This window comes from Calidris pugnax, unplaced genomic scaffold (genome assembly GCF_001431845.1).
Source record: "Calidris pugnax isolate Ruff unplaced genomic scaffold, ASM143184v1 scaffold41, whole genome shotgun sequence".
In the NCBI taxonomy this organism is placed as follows: domain Eukaryota; kingdom Metazoa; phylum Chordata; class Aves; order Charadriiformes; family Scolopacidae; genus Calidris; species Calidris pugnax.
In genome coordinates this window covers 14,149,670-14,173,414 of record NW_015094509.1, presented here as the reverse complement: position 1 = coordinate 14,173,414, position 23,745 = coordinate 14,149,670, and the positions used below count along the sequence as shown (strand labels likewise).

General features: G+C 44.5%; 1 protein-coding gene across 1 annotated transcript in view; it reads left to right on the top strand.

Moving 5' to 3' along the window:
• The window catches only part of SYBU (syntabulin (syntaxin-interacting)), a 41,006-nt gene extending 19,798 nt beyond the window's left edge, over positions 1-21,208 (top strand). The window contains exons 4-7 of the mRNA XM_014965364.1: positions 13,948-14,050; positions 16,436-16,639; positions 17,652-17,801; positions 19,182-21,208. Of these exons, the coding sequence (XP_014820850.1) occupies positions 13,948-14,050; positions 16,436-16,639; positions 17,652-17,801; positions 19,182-20,277 (1,553 nt within the window). The 3' untranslated portion in view covers positions 20,278-21,208. The remainder of the gene's footprint in view (positions 1-13,947; positions 14,051-16,435; positions 16,640-17,651; positions 17,802-19,181) is intronic.
• Positions 21,209-23,745: the final 2,537 nt, after the last annotated feature.

The window sequence follows — 23,745 nt, the reverse complement described above, 5'->3', positions numbered from 1 at the left end:
AGCATCTTGCCTATGGCTGTAAGTTCTCTGTGTATTTGTTTCTTTTGTACCTCCTTAAAGTATTTGAATTAATAATAAGCAGTATCTTGATGTGCCTGTGTTTATTGATAAGCATAAAGCATAAATTCTCAGGGGTGCAGGGGAGCTTTCAAGTGAAAAGAGGAAAAGTCCAGGTTCCTCAAGTAGCTTAAACTTTATGAGGATGGCTTTAACTTAAGGATTAGATTTTTAAACAGCTCGATACTTGGCAAAGAGCAGATACACAGTGGTCAATTACATGTGTTTGTGGAAGGCTTTCTATCTGCTTTTTAAAACATCACTTTGGCAATAAAAAGGGAGGAAGCACTTGGGCATGTGTCATCTTACCCAGATGTAAGCAAACGGTTCAAATGCTTCCCTTCTGACCCACACCTGACAGCAGATGACGTAACTATCCTGACACTCAGATCCAATGGTACACAACATTTATTTCCTGTACAGTTTTAATTTTACTTTTCTCCCTTTCTTATATGTGGACTTCATCATTTTATTTGGCACAATAAAGTTTCTGAGGTCTTTTCTAACACAGAGTCTAAGAAATACAGTTGTGGCAGTTTTTGACCCTATTCTTTTTTCTCGTTTACTTTTGTGTTTCTTCCTCCTCTTTGCCTTTCATTTTGGCCATAGAGAAAATAGCTACTGCTGGGTTTTTTTAAATGAAAATGTTTCCGGATAATAATTCTGTATGCACTGAGCCCTCCTGCATATTTTACTGATGGGATCCGCTTTAATTTCATGTCTGTTGCTATGGAGCTGTGTAGATTTGCTTACTTGACCTGCCAGCACAGGGAGTTATTAAAGACTCGGTCGCCATGGGTACCAGAGGACCGGGATGTGCTTTGTGGAGAAATGAACATACTCGTCTCACCCTCCAGGAGCGAGGATGCCACGTCTGGGTTCAAGCCCGTGCTACCCTCAAAGCGTGCGTCCCAGAGTTGAGCATGGAGGGGCATCATCCTGGGAAGGTTTGGTGTGTTGTAGCAGTCGGTGCTTTGAGGTCTGGAAGGTGAACAGCACTATGAGGTCTGGTAGGTGGTGGTGGGGTGGAAGCCACTGTTGAAGTGTTCATCATTTGCGTAGCCCAGCCCCTGCCCCACATGCTTCAGAATGTTTGGGTCTCCATGGCAGTTTTCATAGAATGGTTAGAGTTGGAAGGGACCTTAAAGATCATCTAGCTGCAGTTTTGGAGTGGTCCCTCCCAGTGGGGTCAATAGACCCAGCACAGCCAGTGAATCCCATTGGATTTCCTCTGTCTGGCATAAATCCCTTAGTATTTCAGAAGAGGTGAAATTTGAATCCGCAGTTCTCCTCAGACAACCTTCAGGAGCTGTGGGCTGCGGCTGGGGACTGGCTGTCTTTCTCTGGGCCAATGACTAGTCCCATTGCTCACAGGAGGTGGAACAGCTTTAGCAGGTGAATCTGGCATTTTCCCTTCTCCTGGGGGTGACAGGAGTTGTTTTGGAGGGGAAGGACGTGTGAACATGTGGTCTTGAGTCAAGTTGGATAGAGGAGAGATGGCCTGTAATTTTTCTGACCTCAATTCCATACCTGTAATATAGTTGTAATTGTCTCTTCCTTCACAAGTGCTCTAACATCCATTTTGTTTTAAAGGAGATATAACAAATGCAATCAATGAATCTGGTGTGCAGTCTTGCTGACCAAATATATAAGCATTTACTTTAGGATAAGATAAACAGTACCTTGAACTCACTGGTTATACTAACTAACTCTCCATTGACAAAAATGGGACCAAGGCTGGCTGGGACATGGGTGTCTGCATTAGAGACATCCGCGTTTAGTCAGATGAATCCCATCCCCATCTCCTGTGTTCCTCACCAGGTCTCTGACAGCTCTGCTGTTAACCCTTACTGAAGTCAAGTCCAGGGTCTGTCTCTGCTATTACTCTTTTATTTCTCTTTCTTTTAAAACCAGAAAGATAAATCAGTCTTAGACACTCAGTTGCGTGTTTAAAGATCATGTTTAAATCTTTAAGTAGGTCTAATTAGGTGCTCTTTCCTCTTTTGTTCATCCCTGATAAGCTTGGGCATGCTCTGTTTGTCCTGAGGACCACTGTCCAACGTGCCCCAGCATTGCTCAGGCAGATTCTGTGTCTCATTTTGCACCATGAATTCACAGGAATTAAGTAGTATTTTTAGGATATAAGTTAACTAAGTAACACTGAAGTGAAAAAATTGCTCTGTAACTTCTGAAAGATAATACTGGAATATAATCAGAATATAAATATTTTGAGCAAAAGTTGCTTAGAAAGTTAGGTAAGAATTGCTAGCATAGAGCTATTTTTTTTAGTTTGGATTTGTATATGTTTTAGATTTAAACTTAGAATTTAAATAAATTTGCTTGAATTTATGTGAAAAACGTTCAAATAGCCAAGTGTTTCTTTCAAGTGAGAGTAAGCAGAGTAGCAGCTACAAAGAGTTGTAGCTTTAAAGCATTTAGTATTTTTAAACCCAAATCTACAAGTTCCTGGTAAATTGAAGTTCCCCAGAAAAACAGTCTTTTAATTCTGTGTAACAAATTTTATAATCCACCCCCTTCTAAAATACTTGTTGAGATGTTGCTTAGTAGAGACATGGGCAATTAGTGCTCGGGCTGTGGCTTCTCAAGACGTGTATCTCTTTTTGTTCAGAAGACTCTCAGGCTGCCCGAAGCACCCAGATGTCACAGCGAAAATGGAGGATGCAAAAAAGAAGCTGGCAAGTTGCAAAGGAGGAATGGGCAAGTAAAAGATGAAAGCCTGGGTCCCACCTGTCCTAGATAATGACCTGCCCAGCTGTGGGCTGGTGGCACAGGCCACCTGCCATTCAGGGTCTTGGGTTCAAGCCTTCTGCAGTTAGGTACAGATCTCCTTCCTCGCAAAGAAAAATAGATAAATAAAAGGAGATCCCCGTTACTTTGTAAAGGGAAAAGAAACTTACATTTAGATGTGTTTGTAGCTCTTTTGGAGGATGGACTTGAGCACAAAGGAGAAGAGTGCCCTAGTAGAGGGCTGCTGGGCAGGATGAGAGGAGTCTGCTCCCAGGGCGGCTGTTCCACTTTGGATAATTTAGTAACTGCTTTATTGGGGGTTTGAAGCCACGTTCCCAGCGGGCACACCGTAACCCCTTTCTCTCTCTCTGGCTCGTCAGTTGTCCCGCTCCAGATGCACAGAAAGTGGGACAGCCACCGTTACAGGGAGATTCTGGCCTGAGCTCAGCCTTGTGCTCGGTCCGTGAGAGCCACAGCTCGGACTGCAAATCAAAGTGAGCAGGGGGTGCGGGTATGGGACTTCTGTGGTGAGCACTGGGGCTGCTGGACGGGGTGAACCCATGCCAGCCAATTCATCTTTTAGCTCCAAATGTCTTCTGCTAGCCATGCAGGTCTCCTGGGGGCTGTGGGAGTGTGTTCCTGCATCTGGAAGAGATGCCTGAGTGCCTGGCATAAGACGGGCACTGGGGTTTAGAGGTCAGAGTTGAGGCAGGTTTGGAAGATGGCAATAGCTGTAATCTTTAGTGAAAAAAAAATTACTTTTATATAGTCAAGCAGTTTTTTGTTTTGTTTTGTTTTTTTTTCTCTTTGGAATATGATCCAAAAAAGAGACACTGATGCACATTCTTAACTATTTGCTTTAAAATATGCGTGAGGTCAAGCTAGAACATGCTTTGCAATTTGTGTATTTACTGCAATGAATTTTCTGCTCCTCCTGGCTGTTTTCTGTGGTTGTCAGCCTGCTTCACCTCCAGAGAAAGAAATACCACGCATACGAAAGAGGCCATTATGAATCTTCCCTTAGTGGGTTTTTGTTTTGTTTTGTTTTTTTTTCTCTTTGGAATATGATCCAAAAAAGAGACACTGATGCACATTCTTAACTATTTGCTTTAAAATATGCGTGAGGTCAAGCTAGAACATGCTTTGCAATTTGTGTATTTACTGCAATGAATTTTCTGCTCCTCCTGGCTGTTTTCTGTGGTTGTCAGCCTGCTTCACCTCCAGAGAAAGAAATACCACGCATACGAAAGAGGCCATTATGAATCTTCCCTTAGGAAAATTTTTTTGTGTGCTCTGCTTTTAAATTACATTCTGTATTATTTATGCCAATGTTTAAAATAGCTTTCTGATTCCCCAGTTAAAGTATTCTGAACCTACTCCAGCTACATTTTACTATGCACAGCTCCCACCAACCATCAGTTTTTATTTGAAGTAATTTTTCATGAAATAACACATCGTAGCCAGAATCCTGTGTCACTGTTACATGGTTTTCTTTACCGTTTTCCAGCTGTGTTCCTCCTCCTCATGATAAACAGTGCTGCCAGTATTTTTTTTTAATCTTAGAATGCACAAATTGCATTCCCTTAATCTCCCTTCATAAACAGTGCCCTGTAATCCTGTTATCATTATTGTTGACCTTTTTTGGAATTCCTCCAGGTTATTAATGCCTTTTTAATGAGAATCCTGGGATTTAAACTGTTTTCTGAGCAATGTTTACTCAAGAATTGATAGATTATTTCCTTTTCTATTTTCCTTTACATCCCGTATTTCTTTTTTGTCTGACATCTTATTAGGTTCAAAGTGGAGCCATGCAAATAATTGATTTGGGGGTTTGCTGCCAAATCAAAACATTAAAGAAAACCTTTCTTTCAGGCTGAACAAAGACGATATTCAACCTAAAATATTTAGAATGTCTGGGGAGACTTTTTAATGTTTTTATCACCTTTTTAAGAGAAGAAAGAAATTTGGCAATTTGCAAAATTAAAGCATAATTTCAAACAGAATGTAGAAAATTCTGGTTTTCCATTTTTTGGCCGTGTTTGACTTCAAATGATAATGGTTTTAGTGTTCTCTGAATTTTGTCTTTTGGTGACCAAATTATTACCTAAAAGTCTTTGTTTCCCTCAGAGTGATTACTTTAAATACTTTTTGAGCAGTATTAAGTGGCCATGTCTATTTAGATTGCTTGTGCTTATATATCTGTATTTATACATAGGCATGGAAAGCTAAGGGAATGTATTTTAGTCATGCAAATCCCATTTATGTGTTTTCACTGTGTTAGAAAGACATTGGGTGAGTTGGCAGTTACTGGGCTCAAAATTGGAAGCTTGAGCCTAAACAGCTAAGTAGGATTTTGCAGATAGCAGTGATGTTTTGAACACATGGCCTGTTTAAGCAGTGGTATTTTACTTGCTTTTATGTACCTAGATATCTCAGCCCTGGTGAAACTGTGTTTTAGATCCCTTCACTCTGTTTTGGTTCTCTCTTGAAGTTACGATTCTGAGTTCAGGAGAGGACTAGGAGAAGGGAGAAATGCATGTCCAGGCCTCTGTTCCAATACATAAACTGAAATCAAAATACATAAAATAAAACCCAACATCCAGAAGAGCAACTAGATAGAGGTTGCCCAACTTTGCCTAAAGCTTTAGGTTGTAGAGCTTAGTTTTCTTAGGGGTGTTGGGTAGGGTCTCCTGACAGAGGTGGGAGCTGTGGGAAATTCAGGCCTGTTTGGATTCCCCCATGTAGCAGGGGTTAATGCAGGCAGGCGTCCTAAATTGGGTGGAATTACAGAGGAGCTGGAGAGGGATGTGATAAGATGAGAGGAGGGGAGCCTCATCTGATTCTTGCTGCTGGATGAGGTGCATGTTCCTGGTGGCGTGGTGGGGAGATACCTGCAGCCTCCTCCCAGTTCAAAGCTAAACCTGGCCCTGCAGATAAGTCCCAGGTGGATCCTTTCTTTCCCCAGTACAGCAGACAGCAGAAGAGAGCTTTCCTTGGGCTGATTTTGTGTGGACCCTGATGTATTTAGACAGGAGCCAGGCACTGAACCACCCAGCACTTTTAAAGTTGACCTGCCTGCAGGCACGCCCAGAAACAGGAGTTTCGGGCAGCTGAAAAGGTTTGCTGGTTGAGACTGATGGGGAGGTATTTCCCAAGTGAGGTGGCAGATGGGGAGAGCACCACTTCTAAAATTCCCCCCTGGGAGCTGGGGACCTGGTATCCTTTCATAAATCCAGCCTCCAGCCACTGCAAGGTGGACATCGCTTCCCCAGGGAGCTTAAAATATATTGCCTTTGATGTGACATAACAAAAGAGTAAACCTACTTTATAATAGTGTATCTTATGTGTATTGTTACATAAAGAGTGTTTAAAGGAAATGAAAATTCTGCTGGGTTTCTTTCATATTTTATGAGTATTACAAGCCTTGTCTTGCTTCCACACTGGGGAACTTCATTACAGGTCTCTGTTCCTCCCTTCTGAAATTCTGTAAGTAATAGGAAGCTGTCGGCTTTCGAATTCTGGGCAGGCTGTGACTGTTTGCTAGAGTTGGCAGAATACAGTGTGACCACAAACCCACAAGGATTAATAAGCTGAAAAAGCACAGGCTTCTTGTCTGTCATTTATGCTTCTTAACAGTAAGAGTGCTATTGGGGAAAAAAAAAAGGAAAAATTACAGAAGTCATTACTTCAAATGCATTGCCTTCAGACCTACCTTCACTTTATTAGGGTAAAAAATATAGTTTAAGCAACAATCAGTTTACTGGGTAGGGTTTTACTGTTCCTTTCAATAGATGACACTTAAACTCCATTAATTTTTTGTAATCATTTCAATGTGTGTGTTACAGTAAATATTGATTAGCTTATGACAAATTTTGCTTTTCTTCCTGGGACTGCAGGGTAGTTTAGTTATTTACCTCCCAGATATGTTTCTCAGTCCGGTATTTTTCTCTTCCCTGTTGAAAACCTGTCAAACTGATTTAAAGTGTTTTATGCATGTTATAATGAAAACCATATGTCTTATATTAAGGGTGACTGTGCAAAAGCTTTCAGCTGAATCAGATTCAGCCTGTGATTTCCTGCATTTGCATACAGGCTGGGAAGGGGTGCCTGTGCCGTTAACTGCCCTGCAGCAGCCAGCCCCTCTGCTCCCTGCAATGGGAACCAGATCTAGGAGATATGTTGAAGGGGCCTCTGAAAGCCCTTTCTTAAGCTTCTGCCACCAACGTGATGGGAGGGCTAGGATGTTTTCCCAGTCTGTGATGGAGTTCGCTCCCTTTCTGTGTACTGCTAAGTCATCCCTGCCAAAGATGACATTTTCCAGCTCCTAAAAATACCTCGGGCCAGCCCATCCATTTCCCTTCAAGCAGACCAAACAGTACTGCCAGCTATATGAAAAATCTCCTGAGGTAACACTACGTGCTTCCTTATAAAAGATACTTGTGTCTGTAGGTGGATTTACACATACATTTTATAAAACTGTCATAGGCAAGTTGAATATCACGTTATACAACTATCACTGTGTTTTTTGAGCCTCCAGTATCAATGTTTCTGTAGAGGTTGGTGCAGCAAAGTAGCATCCTTCCATATCTGATGCGAAGAGCCTTTTTGTTTGAACAGGAAGATAAGTTCCCCAGACTGTTGCCTTCTGCTCTGTGAACATATGTTCCCCCTGACAAAGGTCGTTTCAGGCTGAGAAGAGAAAATTTATGGGAGCCATTTTTAAGGTGTTGCTAGAACAGCTCAAACTGCATATAGAAGCACAAAAAAGAATTAGGTCAGGCTGATTTCTGTATGAAGAATCTCCTTAAGATATATAAAGCAGAGGAAAAAAAAAAAAGCCCCAACTTGCAGTGCTCTTTGTCTGTTCCAGTATTTGCTTGTGGCTGCTCTACAAATCCATGAATTAAAAACAATTAAGAAAAACACAAGCCCAGATTATAGTAATATGCAGAATATACATGATGGCTCTCAGCCAATATTGGTAATTAGTTTGTAGTGACTGTGTTTTTAGAGAAGAGCTCGATTGATTGTGGTTTCACAGCATACACAAGTCACGTTCTGTATTCATTTTGAGATCTGCAGTGCTTATAATTTGCATTAATGTAGTTCACATTACTACTGAAACTATAATATTTAGATGAGATCAGAAAACTGCTTAATGAGATACATTTTTATTATTTGATAACAAACGTTCTTCCAAAGTAAGAAGAGCAAGCTAGCAAAATGAGCAGAAACCAAGATAAATAATCAGTTCAGGTCATACAACCAGCAGTCTGAATTGGGGAGATCATTTGTAAACCTGAGTTTAGATCCAAATGGGGGGAAGCAGGATCTGCATTGCAGTTCTTCCCCAAAGTCTTCTGTCTCTTCACCCAGCAGGTTTGAACAGCTTATGGAGAGTCACACTGAAAGTTTTTCTCCATGTCCTCTCTGGCTGTGTCTATGCCAGCTGCCCCCGTGACCAGCTGCTACTGCACTGTGCAATCAGCTGAAATGTGACTAACAGGTGTGTCTGATGGCAAGAGGTCCAGGTGGATCTCCACCAAGGAGTGGGGAGTGATGGCTTCATGGGCCAGTGCAGTGGGATAGGGCAGGGGATGCATGTTGGTACTCTTAGGATTGACCATCCCCACCATCCTTCTGGGAGCACAGCTCACAAATCTGAGCTCGATGAATACATTGCATATAAAATCATAAGTACTAAAATCCAGGATTCACAGGAGAGAGCATGCCTGGCAGGAACACACCTCCACCAGTCCACAGGAGATGCCAGAGAGAAGTGAGTGTCTCCCAGACTTGGTCACGTGCTTGTAGTCCTGAGCGTGCCCATGTGTGTGCATGGGATTCACACTGAACCTCCATAGTGGAGCTAGACCATCTCTGAGTGCAGGCAGCCAGCACGTTTCGTTCCTTTGAAATACGGCCAGCACTACTGCTGACACCCTGGTTTGTGTTGCAGCTGAGCAGTTAGAGCCTGGGGAAAACATCCCAGCTCAGTGCCCTCCTTAGATTAAAGGAGTTCAAACCCACACCTCTCGTAAGAGTTCCTGAACCACTGCAACCTACTGGGCATCCTCAGCTTCCTCTGTTGACTCTAGACCTCATGGCAGTGGAACGTGTGAGACATGGGCATAGGTAGAGCACGTGGGAGCAGCTTGTCTCACCCAAAGACTGGAGCAGTCCATGTGGAGGAGAGTTCTGTGACCTGCTCCTTGCTGCCAGGATTATATCTGCTTTTACCCAGTTACTGTTTGGTGTGAAATAGAATAGTAAGTCCAAGATTAGAGTGTCACATATAGGAATAGTAAGTCAAATAAGTAGTAAGTCAAAGGCCAGGGACTGGAACCAAAACCCAGTCAGCTATGGGCTTGGCACTGTGAATCCAGTAGATTTCCCACTAGGACACTTTGCCCTCAAAATGGGTCATTTTTAATAAGTGTTATCTGAAGAAAAGCCTGAAATGCTAAAGCCAGACGTCATCACTTCTTTGCAGCTTCTTTTCCTTAGGCTTGTCAGTGCCTGTGAGCAGTGTGGTTTTCTTTCCTAGATTGCTTGTGGTATGCACAATCTTGCAGGAACAACCCCATATTAAATAGAAAAGAAGCAGAATTGCTGTTTCCTGGAAATATGCTGCTTATGCTGTTAAAGATTGGAACTAGAGATGTAGCTGTGAGTTAAAGGTTTCAAGATAAACAAACCCAAATATCTTAAAAATACGGGTCTTTTCAATAGTGGGCATTGCAACAATTCTCTCTGCTTTTCCAGCTGCTTCTAATGGCTTTGCTGGAATTTTTTAGGCAGTCAGGCTCTGGCTCTTCCCTTGGGGGTCTCTAAATAAAGCTATCTACAGAGACAGCGTTCCACTTATTCCTCTTGTTGCTGCACTGGAGTTAGTGAGCACATATGCACATTTTGGTCCCTTTGCCATATAACAGGATGCTTTTGAAGGCAAGGAAGGTCAGCAAATTTAAGTGCTTTACATTTTGAGTACAAGCTGTCTCTGTCAGCACTGTTTTATTTACAGCTCTGTTTCACTGGGTGACTATATGCAAAACCTAGCATCAAGGGTGATATATACATAAAGGGGTCATGTTTATGGCTTCAGAAGACAGATAAGCTCTGTGGCTTATATACTTTGGCAGCTACGAAACAGTGGTGAAGTTGCAAATAGGAAAGACTTACACACAAAGACTACATTTTAATAAGCTGATATGCATCCTGAGTGTGGGGAATCCAGTTCTGCTGGGCAGCTGTCAGTGTTCCTGTTGCAGATATTGTTTGAAATTTCTGCTTTTTCTGTATTTTAATATTACTATTTAGATGACAAATGGACAGTAAAATGTACACAAGAAAGTTTGAGCTTTATTCTTATAGAAGGAAGAAGATTAAATGCTGAAGTGCAAGCAAAATTTAAATATCGAGGCCAGAAGATCACACAACAAGGTATTCAACCATCTGTAATAGCTAGAAACAGCAGACTGCCCCGTGCACGTGGGGTTATTGTATGAATCTGTGTAAGAAATGTAGATATATACTGTCTCTATATACACGTATACATACATGAGGTGGTATTTCTGTGCTTGCATACTGTCCCCATAGGCCAAATACACCTCATCTGTTCTACCTGTAACAGTTGTGAATGCAGGGTGTGATGCAGTTGTCCTGTGCCAATGTCCTGGCACTATGGCTGAGGTGGGGCAGGGAGCAAAGACAAAGGTGGGGCTTTTTGACACTTTGACACCCAAAACGAAGGTGCCATGTCTACCTGGCATGAGCGGGATGGACATGCACCAGTGCCAGCTGGAGGCGTGCTGGCCTGTGCACAGGCAGCTCTGTCTCCCGCCCTGAAATTTGCACTTGCATTACATGCAGGATGGGAAATTTGCCCTTGAGTAATTAGGAGGAGGTTTCCCAGTTGATTCCTGTGCTGTGACAAGGTGGCATTAGCTCCCGGAGCAGTGGTCTCCAACCCACGGCGCAGATGAGCAGGAGCATCAGATGGACCATCACAGCTCTGCCCCTGCCTGGGTTGTGCTGCTCAGATACCCATCCCAGGCAAGGAGCAATCCTGGAAAATGCTACAGCGCTTCCTTGGCCACCCTTGTGGTGTTCTTCCCATGGCACAGAGCAGGGCACAGGTCCTCTCCTGTGGCATGGGCGTGCTGCTGCCCGGAGCCGGCTGCCAGGCGAGGGGACACGGGAGCCACCAGCCTCCTGGCATGGGATGCTGTGTGTGTGGCACGAGCCTTTCCATCACTGCCTGCTCCCCAGCTGACTGTGGGGTTGCGACGCCGAGTGGCTGCAGCGTGGAAGAATATGTATGAATTAATTTCAAACGAGGTGCTGCCGAAGCCGGCGGCTCAGCGTGCGGCGTCTTTTGCAGGAAAGGGAGGGTAAGGCAGTCGTCTTGGGCAAGGAAGCCTCAGATCAGGGCAAAACAAGTATTATGGTCACTTTGGACAAAATAATATGTTTTTGAGAAATGTCAGCCTCTCTGATGGTTAACACTGAATTGGCAGGCTGTTCCGGGGCTTACATGAGTGAGCTTTTGCAATCACATTGTCACAGCAACAGAAATAGTCAACAGATGTCCCGAGGGAGCTGTCAGCCTGGAGAATGGCGTTAGGAAAGATGAGAGGCCGTGTTCAGCTCCTGCCCATATTGCTGTAGGAAAGGAGTTTCACCTCTTTGTTAAGACATTTGTAAGACAGAAGTCACGTTTACCCAGGAGAATATGTTGCAATTGATATTATATGGATAGATGCCATGTTGTTTTGCTTGGAGATGGCTACTAAATGGGAGAAAATATTTTTTAAAGTCTCCTGGTAACTTTGCTGTTGAGCTCTGCTACGCACAGAGCTGGCTGGAGTGTAACTAACACACTTGGAACGGATGCTAGCAGTGACCCCTTTAATTTATAAAATGTTCTTGAAGATCCTATAAATAGCCACATGCCTTATTTTAAGCATAAGTAGTCTCCCGTGCTCAGTGTTAAACTTGTGTGTAGCTGTTATCAGAATTGGGGCCAGAAAGGTTAACTTGTGCTTTGCAGGCACAGTTCTGGTCTCAGATGCAGTCCAGGCTTTCAGAAAGCTCAGCCCTGGAGGAGGCTGCATCTTCAGGCTCTGCTGACTCTTACGGGCAGTGCCTGGCTCGGCAGCCCTGCTCCAAGCCAGGCGGGTCAGGGAGAGGCTATTATTAAGCTTTGTTTCCTCGAAATGCTTTCGATAGCAAGATCTGATTATGATGTGGTCTACTTAGCCAGAGATGAGCCTCAGCTGGGGCTCCTGCTCTATATGCCGCAGCCGGGACTTCACTTTGGAAATCTGTTGGCGTCTTGCAAGAGCAGGAATGTTCTGGGGGCCCAACCACCAGAGGTATGAAATCTGTGCTGTGTGTTTACCTGTTCGGGTTTTGCTTGGAAAAGTAGATGTGGGAGTAGTGTGATACCAAGACAGTATTTGGTGTCTTATTCTTGTAGATGGGAGTGTTTTGTTTATCTGGAAAACTTCTGTTGCAGCTTCAGACATCTTGTCCCACGGTCATTTTGCTTCCCCGAGGAGAGGGTCACTGACATCTGCATCTGTGGACATAAATACTCTGTGAAACAAAGCAGCTTTGCTGCTCTCCCTCCCTCCCCTTGCAAACTTGCACTTTGGTTACAGCTGTGGCGACTCGGGTCTGATTATCAGGGATGTTGTAGTGGGTATGGAGTTGGTTAGAGCCGGGGTTACCCTCTTCAAGAGCTGGACTGTGTATTTCAGTGTTTGGAAATCAGGCAGAGGAATATCTGGGCTGGGCTGAACCAGAGGGACATGGAAAGAAAGGCCGATCCTGACGCTGGGACTTGGTGAGTTTGGGAAAGTATTGGGTTAAATACAAACACATCTGATCCTAACATGGGTTGCTAAGAGTTACCTGCTGGTAAGGATGGTTGCTGGATGCCTCATCCTCTTTAAGGCTGTGAATACAGGCTCTGATGAGACCTTTTCCCTGGCCTGGGTATTCAGGGGTGTGAGACATGCCCAATGCTCTGCCAAGGATTTAAGAGAGGTTGTGCACCTGAAGCTTTATCTGCCATGGTGGGGATGGTAGCTGCACGATGGTAGCATCATGGAAAAGATTGCAAAAATGGGATTTCTGGTAAGTCTGCAGCCACTGGCCAGGGGTGTCTGTCCAGGGGACGGTGCCCAGAAATTCTCAGGTGAGAGATGCTCCCCCTGACCGGCTCCTTAAAGGATGTTGGAAAGCTATTTCCACCCCCTCGATAAAGCCATCATCCACTGTTGTGGCTCTGCAGCGTGAGACCTGGATGTGGCTTGGGACATTGGACATTTGAGTGACTGACTGAAAAAAATCCTAACTTTAGGGTGTTTTTTTTTTTCCAGATGAGACTTTCTTAATTTCTATTTACTACTGGCCCTAGGAAAATGAGAGCAGTTTTCCTGGTATATGCCAGAGCTTGGGGAATAAAAGCTGCAATCCATAGAAAGTCAGTAATCAGATAGATGGCTTAGCACTCAAGAAGCACTTGAGCCACACGTGATTATTGGATTATTTTAAGGCTATTAGAACTGCCTTACTATGCTTCTGTGCCACATGAAAACCTGCATATGTGTGTACACATATATATGCATATACCCGGTTAGCCTATACGCATTTATATATATACATGTGTGTACATAATCTCAGAAGCCAAAATAGAATCAGCTTTCCTCCCAGCCAGTAGTACTTTCATATGGTTTAGAGCAAGAGAGATCTCCAGTTACAGTTGTGTGCTCCTAATCACCGTGCTCCTGCAGGAGCCACGTGAGCAGCCTCATTCATCTACTGATGGCTGTGAGAAAGCAAACAGGTTGTCACAACAAATGTTCCTGAGCTGAGTCCTAAAATGGCTTCTGTAGCATGAGGGGTTTGTGTCCAAATGTTTTTTCTGCTCTTGTTGAAGTGCCAGTTCTGAAGAAATGTCGAAAATCTGGAACAAATCCAGCACTTGTCCTCAGGGATCTTTGAAAATTCATGCAACTTCTGAAATTCTCACAGGACGGACAAAGGAAGGATGCTTGTGATTCATTGTTATTTTGAAAACAGTCTTTGAGTTATAATTTCCATCGTGTTTCACTCTTCCCTTTTCCTTTCCAGGGAGTGAAGCTGATTTTAGCTCTTCAAGCAGCACAGGCAGTATTTCAGCTCCTGAAGTCCATATGTCTGCTGCTGGAAGCAAAAGATCTTCTTTTTCCCGCAAGTAAGCAAAACAATTTTTCCTGAGTACTGCGAGTGTTGCTAGTGCAAAGATAGACTGCTGTGTAAGGTCTTGTAGTTCATACATACAATACCAGCACTGTGAGTTTTAAAACAATTTGGGTAGCGTTGTGCTGTCGGGCAGCAGTTACACTGATGAGAACTGTGATATGAGAAAGAAAATAGAAATGCTGTAGTAGGAGCACAAAAGTTGTCAATATGCCAGATCAACTGACTGGTATTTTGTTGTTGTTTATTCCTAACAAGCATGAGAGATACAATCAGGTAAGGCAGGAAAGGCATTGGTTGGAGCGGAGGAGGAAACAACTGGGTGTATGTTAGTTAACAGCAGTATGCTTCTAACCAGTTAATCTTAACCTTTTGGTCTTATCACTTCATTTTCTCTCTGTAATAACTTGTCAGCTCAGCATATACCTTTACAGATCATTACCTTATTTTTTGTAGGAAGATGTAGACGATATTGCCTTTGGCCCTTTTTTCTTAAATACCCTCGCCCAACCTTTATATAACTAAAACTCTGTGCAAATAAAAAACCCCTCATAGTCATCTACCTAAATGAGCCTTTCATGAAGGATTTCTGTAAGATTTCTCCTACCACGTGTGAAGGGCAGCTCAGACAGCTTGTGCATACAGGGGCGTTGGGACAGAGCAGCCTGCCTTGGGCTCTGCCCACGCAATCCCTGCTGCTTACATGTTTTGGAGTGGGTGGAAGGAGTTCAGATTGGCAGGACTGGTTTCCTGCCCTGTGCAGAAGAGCTGGCAGGAGAGCTGGGACCGGCAGCGGGGAACCCCGTATGCTTGAGTCACACAAACGTCCCCAAGGTTGCAGCATGCCCCAGTGTACAGAGATCAGCAGAATGATGCTTCATGAGTGGTTTCCTATCTGTATCATGAGACTGTCAGAAAAATAAACATTACTTAAGCTCTCTCTAGATTAAATCTAACAAGTAAATTTACTGGCTGTGGGAAAAAACAGTCCTAAGTATAGTACGAAGCTCTAAAATCACCTTACTTTCAGTAAGGTTATGTGTCCTTTCATATATTATGCTGCATTTAAATATAACTTTAAATTAGAGCATACTGACCTACTTAATTGGGCAGAAGTCCTGTGTAGTAGCGTTCCTTCAAATGCATTGCTGTGTTACACACAGTCTGTGCAAGTCCTGCCCCACACCAGAGCTGATGCTGGATGAAGTGGACAGAGATGTATCCTTTGCAAATATGTTCTTTTTTAACTGTTTGACTTAACTTGCTATGAAACATTTCAGTGTTGTCACAAACCACAGCCCTGCACTTCATTGTAGAATAATTATAAAATCACCCAGACCGCAGCAGTGTGATGAAGGTTTGCAGCAGCCACTCAGCCATCTGTTCCTTATAAACTGTTCCATTTCCAGAGAAGGGAGGGAACGAAGTCAAACAATCTTAAGAAGAGATTTTGCTTCATAATTCTGTGGTATTTAAATTTTTGTGTTCAAGCCTTCTCTTTCACTGGCTGGATTTGCCTTTTTCCGTATTTTTTTGAAAGCTGCCCTTTCATTACAGTTTAGAGGAACAACTTCCCTGGGAGGTTGGAGGTAGCAGCGTGGTAGTGCAGGGAGGCAAACCAAGTGAGCAGGGGAGGAAGGTGCCCCCAGAAGCTGTCCTCAGAGCATCCCAGCCCTCGGGCAGCACAGATTCCAATTGCTTTCAAGCACACACAGTTGACAGATTATTTAATAAAGAGTGGGAAAATAAAGGTAGATATGTGTGCGGGAAACTGGAGGGAAGAAAGAAAAGGCTTTGCTTTCCTTTGTCTATTGTAATACCATTTCAGCCTCCTCTCAGTGGGGTTCGAACTATATCTAAACAAATGAATAGCTGACAATGACAGCTGAAGCATCCAGGATGCCAAAGGCAGAAAAGGGCAGGACTCAAACAAAGTCTGTTTTCAGTGCACGCTGTGATCCCTCGGGCTGCTTGCTGAGGAGCATGAGAGCAGCCTTGCAGCACAGCCCCACGGGCGGGCATCGCTCCGCAGGCCTGGCCAGGGAACGCTGAAGCATGGCTCTTCTGGCACCAACCCAGGCTGCAGTCCTCTCCTTACTTAATGGAGCCAGGGGTTCAGGGAACGGGGATGATCTGATGGAGTCACTGTGCTGCCCACATGTCCGAGGTTCCCTACGTCACGTAATTCAGAGTGAGAGCCCCACAGACAGTGAAAGAACATGCAGTAGCTGGTGACTGCAGGACGTTCTTTCTTCCCAGCCACTCCCAGTTATCTGTCTGGTTCAGTGTTAGGACAACTTTGTGCGTAAAATAAGGCACATAATGGGTTGTGTGATGAGGATAATGCAATATGCTTTAACCATTTTGGTTCCCCCTCCAGTCGTGGCCCTTATGGTCGGAATAATGGATCCTTGTCCTACAAGTCTGGAACCAGCCCACCTGCTTCCCGGGAAAAGGACCCTTTGTCAACACTGTGCAAAAACCAGCTGAGTCCTGCTAGCATCCATCAGAGTTACAGGGCTTCTTCAGCCAGCAGCAGCAACTCAGGCTCATACAAAGGGAGCGACAGCAGCCCAGTGATGAGGCAAGTCTTTATTCCAGCATCCCGGGGTGCAGCGCACTGACTGACCTCTGCACTCTAACGTGGGATCAGCTGTAGGAGCTGCCGAGCAGGTCACCGTGGTCCTCAGCATAGGTGTGACCCCTCATAGCGGTGGCTCGACAGGCAACAGGGTGCTCCATCCCTTGTAAAAGCTTTATTGTTTTGGCACTGTAAAGTTCAAGGTTAGTTTTAGTCAAAGCCCTTTGTAGTTGCTCTTCAATCCAAGTTCCTTCATAGAATCATAGAATGGTTAGAGTTGGAAGGGACCTTATGTGTTTTCATGCCATATATTCTCATGGGGATTTACTGGTTCTTTCATCTAAGGGTCCTTCTGCTTTGGAGAGAGTTGGGTGGGGTAGTATAGAAAGCATTATACACTTGCCCAGCCTTAGCCACCTCCCTAAGGAGCTCAGTGTCCTGTGTAAGATGGAGAACAGGTACCTGAGAGACCATGGGACACATTGCAGAGAAGAAATTGCCCCCACGCTGCTGCTGTGTCCCTCTCTCTCACTCTGACAACCCAACAGCCAAGCGTGTCAGATGCACACCTCACGTTAGACAGGGTGAATCTAGGTTTCGGAGTGCTCAGCTTCACAACTCGGGTGTGGAGCTGAACTCGGTCCATACGCTGCCTCCCCACACACCCCGTGTCTGCAGCTGGGTGTCCTGGCCAGTGCCCCGGCTCCCTGCTGTTGGGGACACCACCCGTTCTGGGTGAGGGAATGGCTAAGTATTTTAAAGTTAAATGACTCATTTGATATAATGGCACTGAAACAAAGTACAAGAAATAGTAAATTTTTCACTACAGCCACAAGTCAGCCATTTCCTCAAATACCATGATTTGCCAGGGGAAGTCCCTTATGCAGATGCTGAGGAGCCCCAGATGAGTTCAGCTTTGTATCAGTCAATGGGATGTTCTTCTTTTTGCCAGGACTAAAGGACTGTAGGAGTGGTGTGATGTGACAGTTTGTTTATGTTTTTTTTTTCTTTTCAGGCGATCAGGGAGATACAATTCTTGTGGTGAAAATCACAGCATGAAGCCACAAAATCCAGAGCAGTATTTGACTCCTCTGCAGCAGAAAGAGGTGACAGTACGTCATCTGAAAACAAAGCTGAAGGAATCTGAGAGCAAACTTAAAGAAAGGTAAATGCCACTTCAGAAATCGGAGTAAGAAAGATTTATTTAGGAGCATTTAGGTGTGGGAATCCTGGACGTTTTTACTCCAAAGTTTTCATTAAGAAATACAAAATATGATTAGTCTGATCATATTGGGGTTTTGATCATATACAGATATATATAGATACATATATTGATATGTATTTTTATATATATATATGCCTACCAGAGTGTTTTGTCATATTTCAGGTTTCAAAGCGGTCCCAGGGAATACGTACCATGCAGTTTAGTTATAAATATAGCTGTCTCTCTCCTATTTTTTGAACTTTCACAACAGAATAGTTTTAAAGGATATTTTTTACCAGTCTGATTTAGCGTTGAGACCTTTTATACATAAAACAGTTTCTACCTGCCAGCATGCATGACCTTAGTCTCCTGTTCCACCTCCCTCAGTGAGATATGACAGCGCCCAGTATCTAAGCAGCGAAACCACAAGCGGGCACACAAGAGGGGCCAGATGATCCTTGAGGTCCCTTCCAACCTGGTGTTCTGTGATTGTGACATATGACCACAGATGTCCCCCCTCTCCTCTAATGAAAGAAAAGCTCTTACACAAACCAGTGTGCCCACTTGTGTTTCTGTCGCTTAGATACTGAATTTTTCACAATAGCCCTTTGTGTGGAGGCTGAGCAGAGAAGTGACAATGTGGGTTACACAGCAACAGATGTTGTCTCTTTCACCAAACCCACACTCTGGGCGCTGGCTCTCCAGCACACCCAGCCCAAGGGCTGCTGGAATGGAGCCCCAAGGCACAATCCCAGGGACCTGGTGGTCCAGCTTGGGCCAGCCTGACCCCTGCCTCTGCAAGGGCTGGGTGTCCCGTAGGGGTCCCCTCTCCCCACCCACATGCGAGTCAAGGCAGCAGCCTCTGGCTCTGCTGCAAGCCTGCAGCCCCAAGCCATCCTGCTGTCTGAGGCCAGTGTTGGCTCTGGCTGTAGGTGACGAGGTGCTGGCAGGCACGGGGGACACATCCAGGCAGCTGTTTCTCATTTCCTCCAGGGTGAGGCAATAGGTGAGATGGTCAAGCACCATACTGGTTGGACCTAACCTAGATGCCACCACTTGCGCCTCAAAATGTCTGGGGTCATGGCATAGCCCAGAAGGCTGCTGGCCACGTGGCAAGATGGCAAGGTTGGTGGCACCAGTTAGCCATCAGTCAGCATCTCTTGGCAGCCAGCTGACATCTCTGCCAGCTCCCTCAGAGACCGCAGCAAGTAGTGCTTGGAGGCATTTGCCGCCTCCTTGGATCATCTCTGCAGCGTAGCCATCCTGGTGTGCTGGAGCCTCACCTTGACTCTTTAACTGACCAACCAGCAGAATTGTTACAACATTTTTGTTTTGCTACAGGGAGACAGAAATACAAGAGCTAAAAGCTCAGCTGGGACGGATGAGGGAAGACTGGATTGAAGAGGAGTGTAACCGTGTGGAGGCAGAGCTGGCCTTAAAGGAAGCAAGAAGTGAAATTAAACAGCTCAAGCAGGTTATTGAAACCATGAAAAACAGCTTGGCTGAGAAAGACAAAAAAATTCAGAAATACTTCATAGACATAAACGTTCAAAATAAGAAACTGGAATATCTGCTGCAGAGCATGGAGATGAGGGATGAGCAGTGCCTGGAGTACATGTGTGACTCAGAGGGGAAGCCATTAGCGTTGTGTGCCACGATGCCAGACAGCCTCATCACAGAGGACCAGGCTCTGGAGGAGGTGGCAGACAGTGGGCTGCTTCTTAATGAGGACACAGCTAACGGCACTGATTCATCTGAAGAGGGTTTGACCACCACAACCTTTGAGTTGAGTGATCCAGCTCCCTCCGGTTCTGCTGTGAATAAAGAGATGCTTGAAAAGGTTCTGGAGGAAAAACTAACTTCTTTCCAGGAGGAGGAGAACAGCAGCAACATGATGGTGGAACAGGCCGTCCAGACTGATGTGGTGCCATATAGCCTGGATGTGGAGCAGCTCATCCAAAACATCTTCAGGGCTCAAGATACCTGTCCTCTAAGCCCACCTTCTTCACTGAAGGAAATGGGTGAATTTTCTTTTGGAAGCTTCAGTGATTCCGGCATGATAGTGGACTTAACTCCAAGTGATCCAAACTCTGCCATCCTTTTGTCTCCTATGGAGTCTCCATGCAGGAAGGTGGAACACAGAGTTAATGAAAACCGTTTCATGAAAGAACTTGATTTTGTAGAACCTCATGATGACGAAGCCTTTGGGTATGTCAGTACTTTCTCTCAGACAGGAATAAAGAGGAGATACTGGAGCAGCAGTCTCCTCAGAGATGTTCTGGCTGTAGCAGCCCCTGTTGTACCAACTCTGGTGTGGGCTTTCAGTACTCAGAGAGGAGGAACGGATCCCATTTACAACATTGGAGCGTTGCTCCGTGGTTGCTGCCTGGTGGCTCTGCACTCTTTGCGCCGTACACCCTTCAATATCAAAACCTAAAGTCCACTCTGTCCCTGGGCACCAACTGGCTGAGGCACAGAGAAAGAAAGATGAGAGAGATCATATAAGTTATTGTATATTCTGGCAGAGTCCATAATTTTGCTTTTGACTGTTTGATTTGCACTATCAATCGGTTCGAAAACACGTTCCTTGTTTCAAAATAAAAAAGCTGAGCCCTGTAGTTCCACGAGATGTTTTTAACTGGTGTTTTTAGCAGTACTGCTGCCTACAGAAATAGTCCTCCTGCTCCCAGGCACTGCGTCCCTCCCCTGCCCTCATGTCCTTCTGGTGCCAGCGCCTCTGCACAGTGAAGGTGACCAGGGAAACCAAGCTCAGGTTCACCGGGCAAAAGCGCTTTGCAGGGGCTGAAGGGCAGCACAAGATGCACGGGGGGACAAACGGCCAGAGGGAAGTAAAGTATTTCTTTAGGCAGCACTAACCTGAAACATTTGTGAAACTACAGTGTTAAGCGACATGGAGACTCGTTCCCCCTAAGGGTATCACATCCTGCTCCAGAAAGCATGCTAGCGCTTTCCATTTGTTGTCCAAAGTGTCGATTCAATTTAGAGGTAAAACCCATATTCCCCCGGCAGCTTCCAGCACATCGTTCGTGCCTGTCGCGTGTAGTGCTCTTCTCCATCCTACAATTGCTCGGGCATTTCACTGGTCTTGTGCGTATACGGGGACTGTAACCAAAAATGTACGTTGTTGGGAGTCTTGAGCCGTGTTACGATGATAAGTATAGGTGTGGATACACTTGGAATCTCAATGTTGTTTGGAAGTCTTAATGTATTGGAACCCAATAGTCTTTCGAGCCCTTTGAAATACTATGTATAAATGTATTGTGTTTTAACTTATTGTTTATTTAATTGCTCTATTGTAAATTACCTTTATAATCACAAGTTCAGTAAAGCATGTTAGATATGTCAAATGTGTGCAAGTGTTTTGTTGTAGCAAAGCTATAAAAAACAGCCCATGTCAGGCACAGGCTGAGCGGGAGGAGACACCATACCAGAGCATAAGGAACCTCAGGACCTGGGGACCAGCTGGAGTGAGAAAGCCCCAGCACAGCTCCAAACCTAAGCACTCAGCTGGCAGAAGGTGGCCCCAGTGGGTCTGTGGCCACACACACCAGCCCCTCTGCCGCACCCACCCTGTGTTAACAGATGTGAGTCACCTAATCCTTAACCCCATGGAATCTCCTAGAAACCCTATTTTCTCATTTCTGCACTCCCAGAAAAACAAGTCTTCCTGGCACTTGAGAGGTCCAGAAGGCCTTGTGTAACCCGGCCAGGAGTCAGGCAGTCTCGGTGTACATGCCAACATGCAACTGTGACCAGCAAACCATGAATTCTCTGTGCCCAAAACTCAAGATCTGTGCAGAGATCAGAGGGCAACATGACCCAACAGGTGAAACCGCGAGATTTGTCTGTCTCCATCCAAGTTTTCAATACCACCTCCAGCCATTCAAACCTCACTGCCCTCCTGTTTTCCCCCTCAGGAAAGCAAGGGTAGCATTTCCCTGTGCACCCTGGAGCAGAAGAGGTCTAGGGAAGCCTGACAGGGCTGTGGATTGCCCCGCAGCTCTTGAGAGGAAGGGAGTTATTAGTAAGCCACAAGGGAGGAGGAATAATCAGCCATCAGGCAGGGAGCATTTCCAGCACTCCAGCTTATAGAGGCGACCCAGGAGACCTGACACATCCCTGACATGCCTGGGTTCTGAATCATTTGTTTGCAACAAAAATCCAAGATGGTTCATTAAGCATTATATTATGGAAGAGAAATCTAACAGACAATGTGATGTAACATTGTGCCAAGAGGTCACAATGATGGCCATCAGAGCATCTTGCTTTCTTTGCCAATAGCTTCCATGCTCTCCTGCTGCCTCACGTTCTGCAGGCCAGCAGCTGTAACGTAAACTTCACACAACCATGGAATTTCACCATTCCTAGGGATCTTCTCTTGGGACCAGAACACATAACAAAATGTCTTATTCCTACCTTGAGTTATATCTGTTCAAGGCTGAGAGAGCAATATTTTATACCAAATGTTACCAACTGTATCACAATTTTGGATTTCTCTTTGACAGCCACTATTGTTTAAGCGATCTTCACGTAAGTGGTGGTGAAATGGAGCATAATTTAGAAGAAAACATCACCTTCAATTCTAGGAGAGACATTCATCTGCAGCAAGAGGAAACAAAGCTGCACAACCCTACACTTACATTTAAAATTTCAACAGGCCAAACTCATTTTTTCGTTTACCTCTAATATTTCACTTCAGTCTTAGCCATGTCTCACTTGGATCCCCCTCGTGCTGCATGGAGCAGCTATGGGAGGACCATCAGCCTCCAAACATTTCAATAAAAACTCCTGTCCTTTCTTTCTGAGTTTAGAAAATGCTTATGCCTGCACCCCGAGCACATTGGGACATCATCTCAAATGGCACAGGCGGGGACGACAAGCAGCCCATAGGCAAAGGGTAAAATAGCAGATGTCTGCCTGAATTCAGGCTTATAGCACAGGAACTGAGTCACCACAGGAACCTTCCGGGGCTGAAGAAACACCTGTTGATAATCCCATTATGCATTTTTCTTTCTAGCCCAGGAACAAAAAAAAAAGCCTGCCATTATTATTCAGCTTAAGAGGTACCCAACATACTAAATATTAAAGCACTTTTTTATACATGTCCTACATGAGAAGAACCAGCGAGTATTTTGCTCCAAAATCCTTCAGACAAAAGAACACAAGACATTAGAAATGTGAACGACTATAGCACAGTCAGGAAAAGGATGATTTTTCAGTCATACTGGCAGGTTAATCCTCTACTCCTGTGAAACCCTCCAGAAAATATGCACAGAACTGTTGCCTTCTAAAATGCATTTTAAAATCTAACATTTCTCAATGACTTCTTTCATATGTGAAAACTGCTGTCAAATCAGTTGACTTGTGCAAGGTTTTAAGCAACATGACAAGCACACTAAACCTTTTTAAAAACTCTTTTCCATTACTAAGACCGTTAAAGGTAATTCTAATTTTTTTTTCCTCGATAACTTACCTTTTAAGCAAAACTTGTGACAGAATCTACTACAACTTAGTTGAAAAATGTATTTTTTTAGATAGGCGTGATCTAGTCAGATAGTCCCTCATTCCTTCCCATTCTTTTACAACTTCACTGTACATACAGGGAACAAGTCTCAGGCACAGACTTTGCTGTCCTCACTCATCATCTGTCACAAGATAAGGAATCCATACAGCCCATGAATCCAGGGATAGCAGCATCCACACAACAGATGGAGAAGGCATTCACTGAAGCTCTGGGCTGCACATAAGAACCGCATAGATTCCCCTCATCCCATACACCTTTCCTTCCAGCAAAGATTAAACTTTTCTTCTTCATTAAAGCAGTGTTGTCTCCTACTGCAAATTTGCCAGCAGGCTTTACCAGAATTCCAGTGTAAGCATAGAA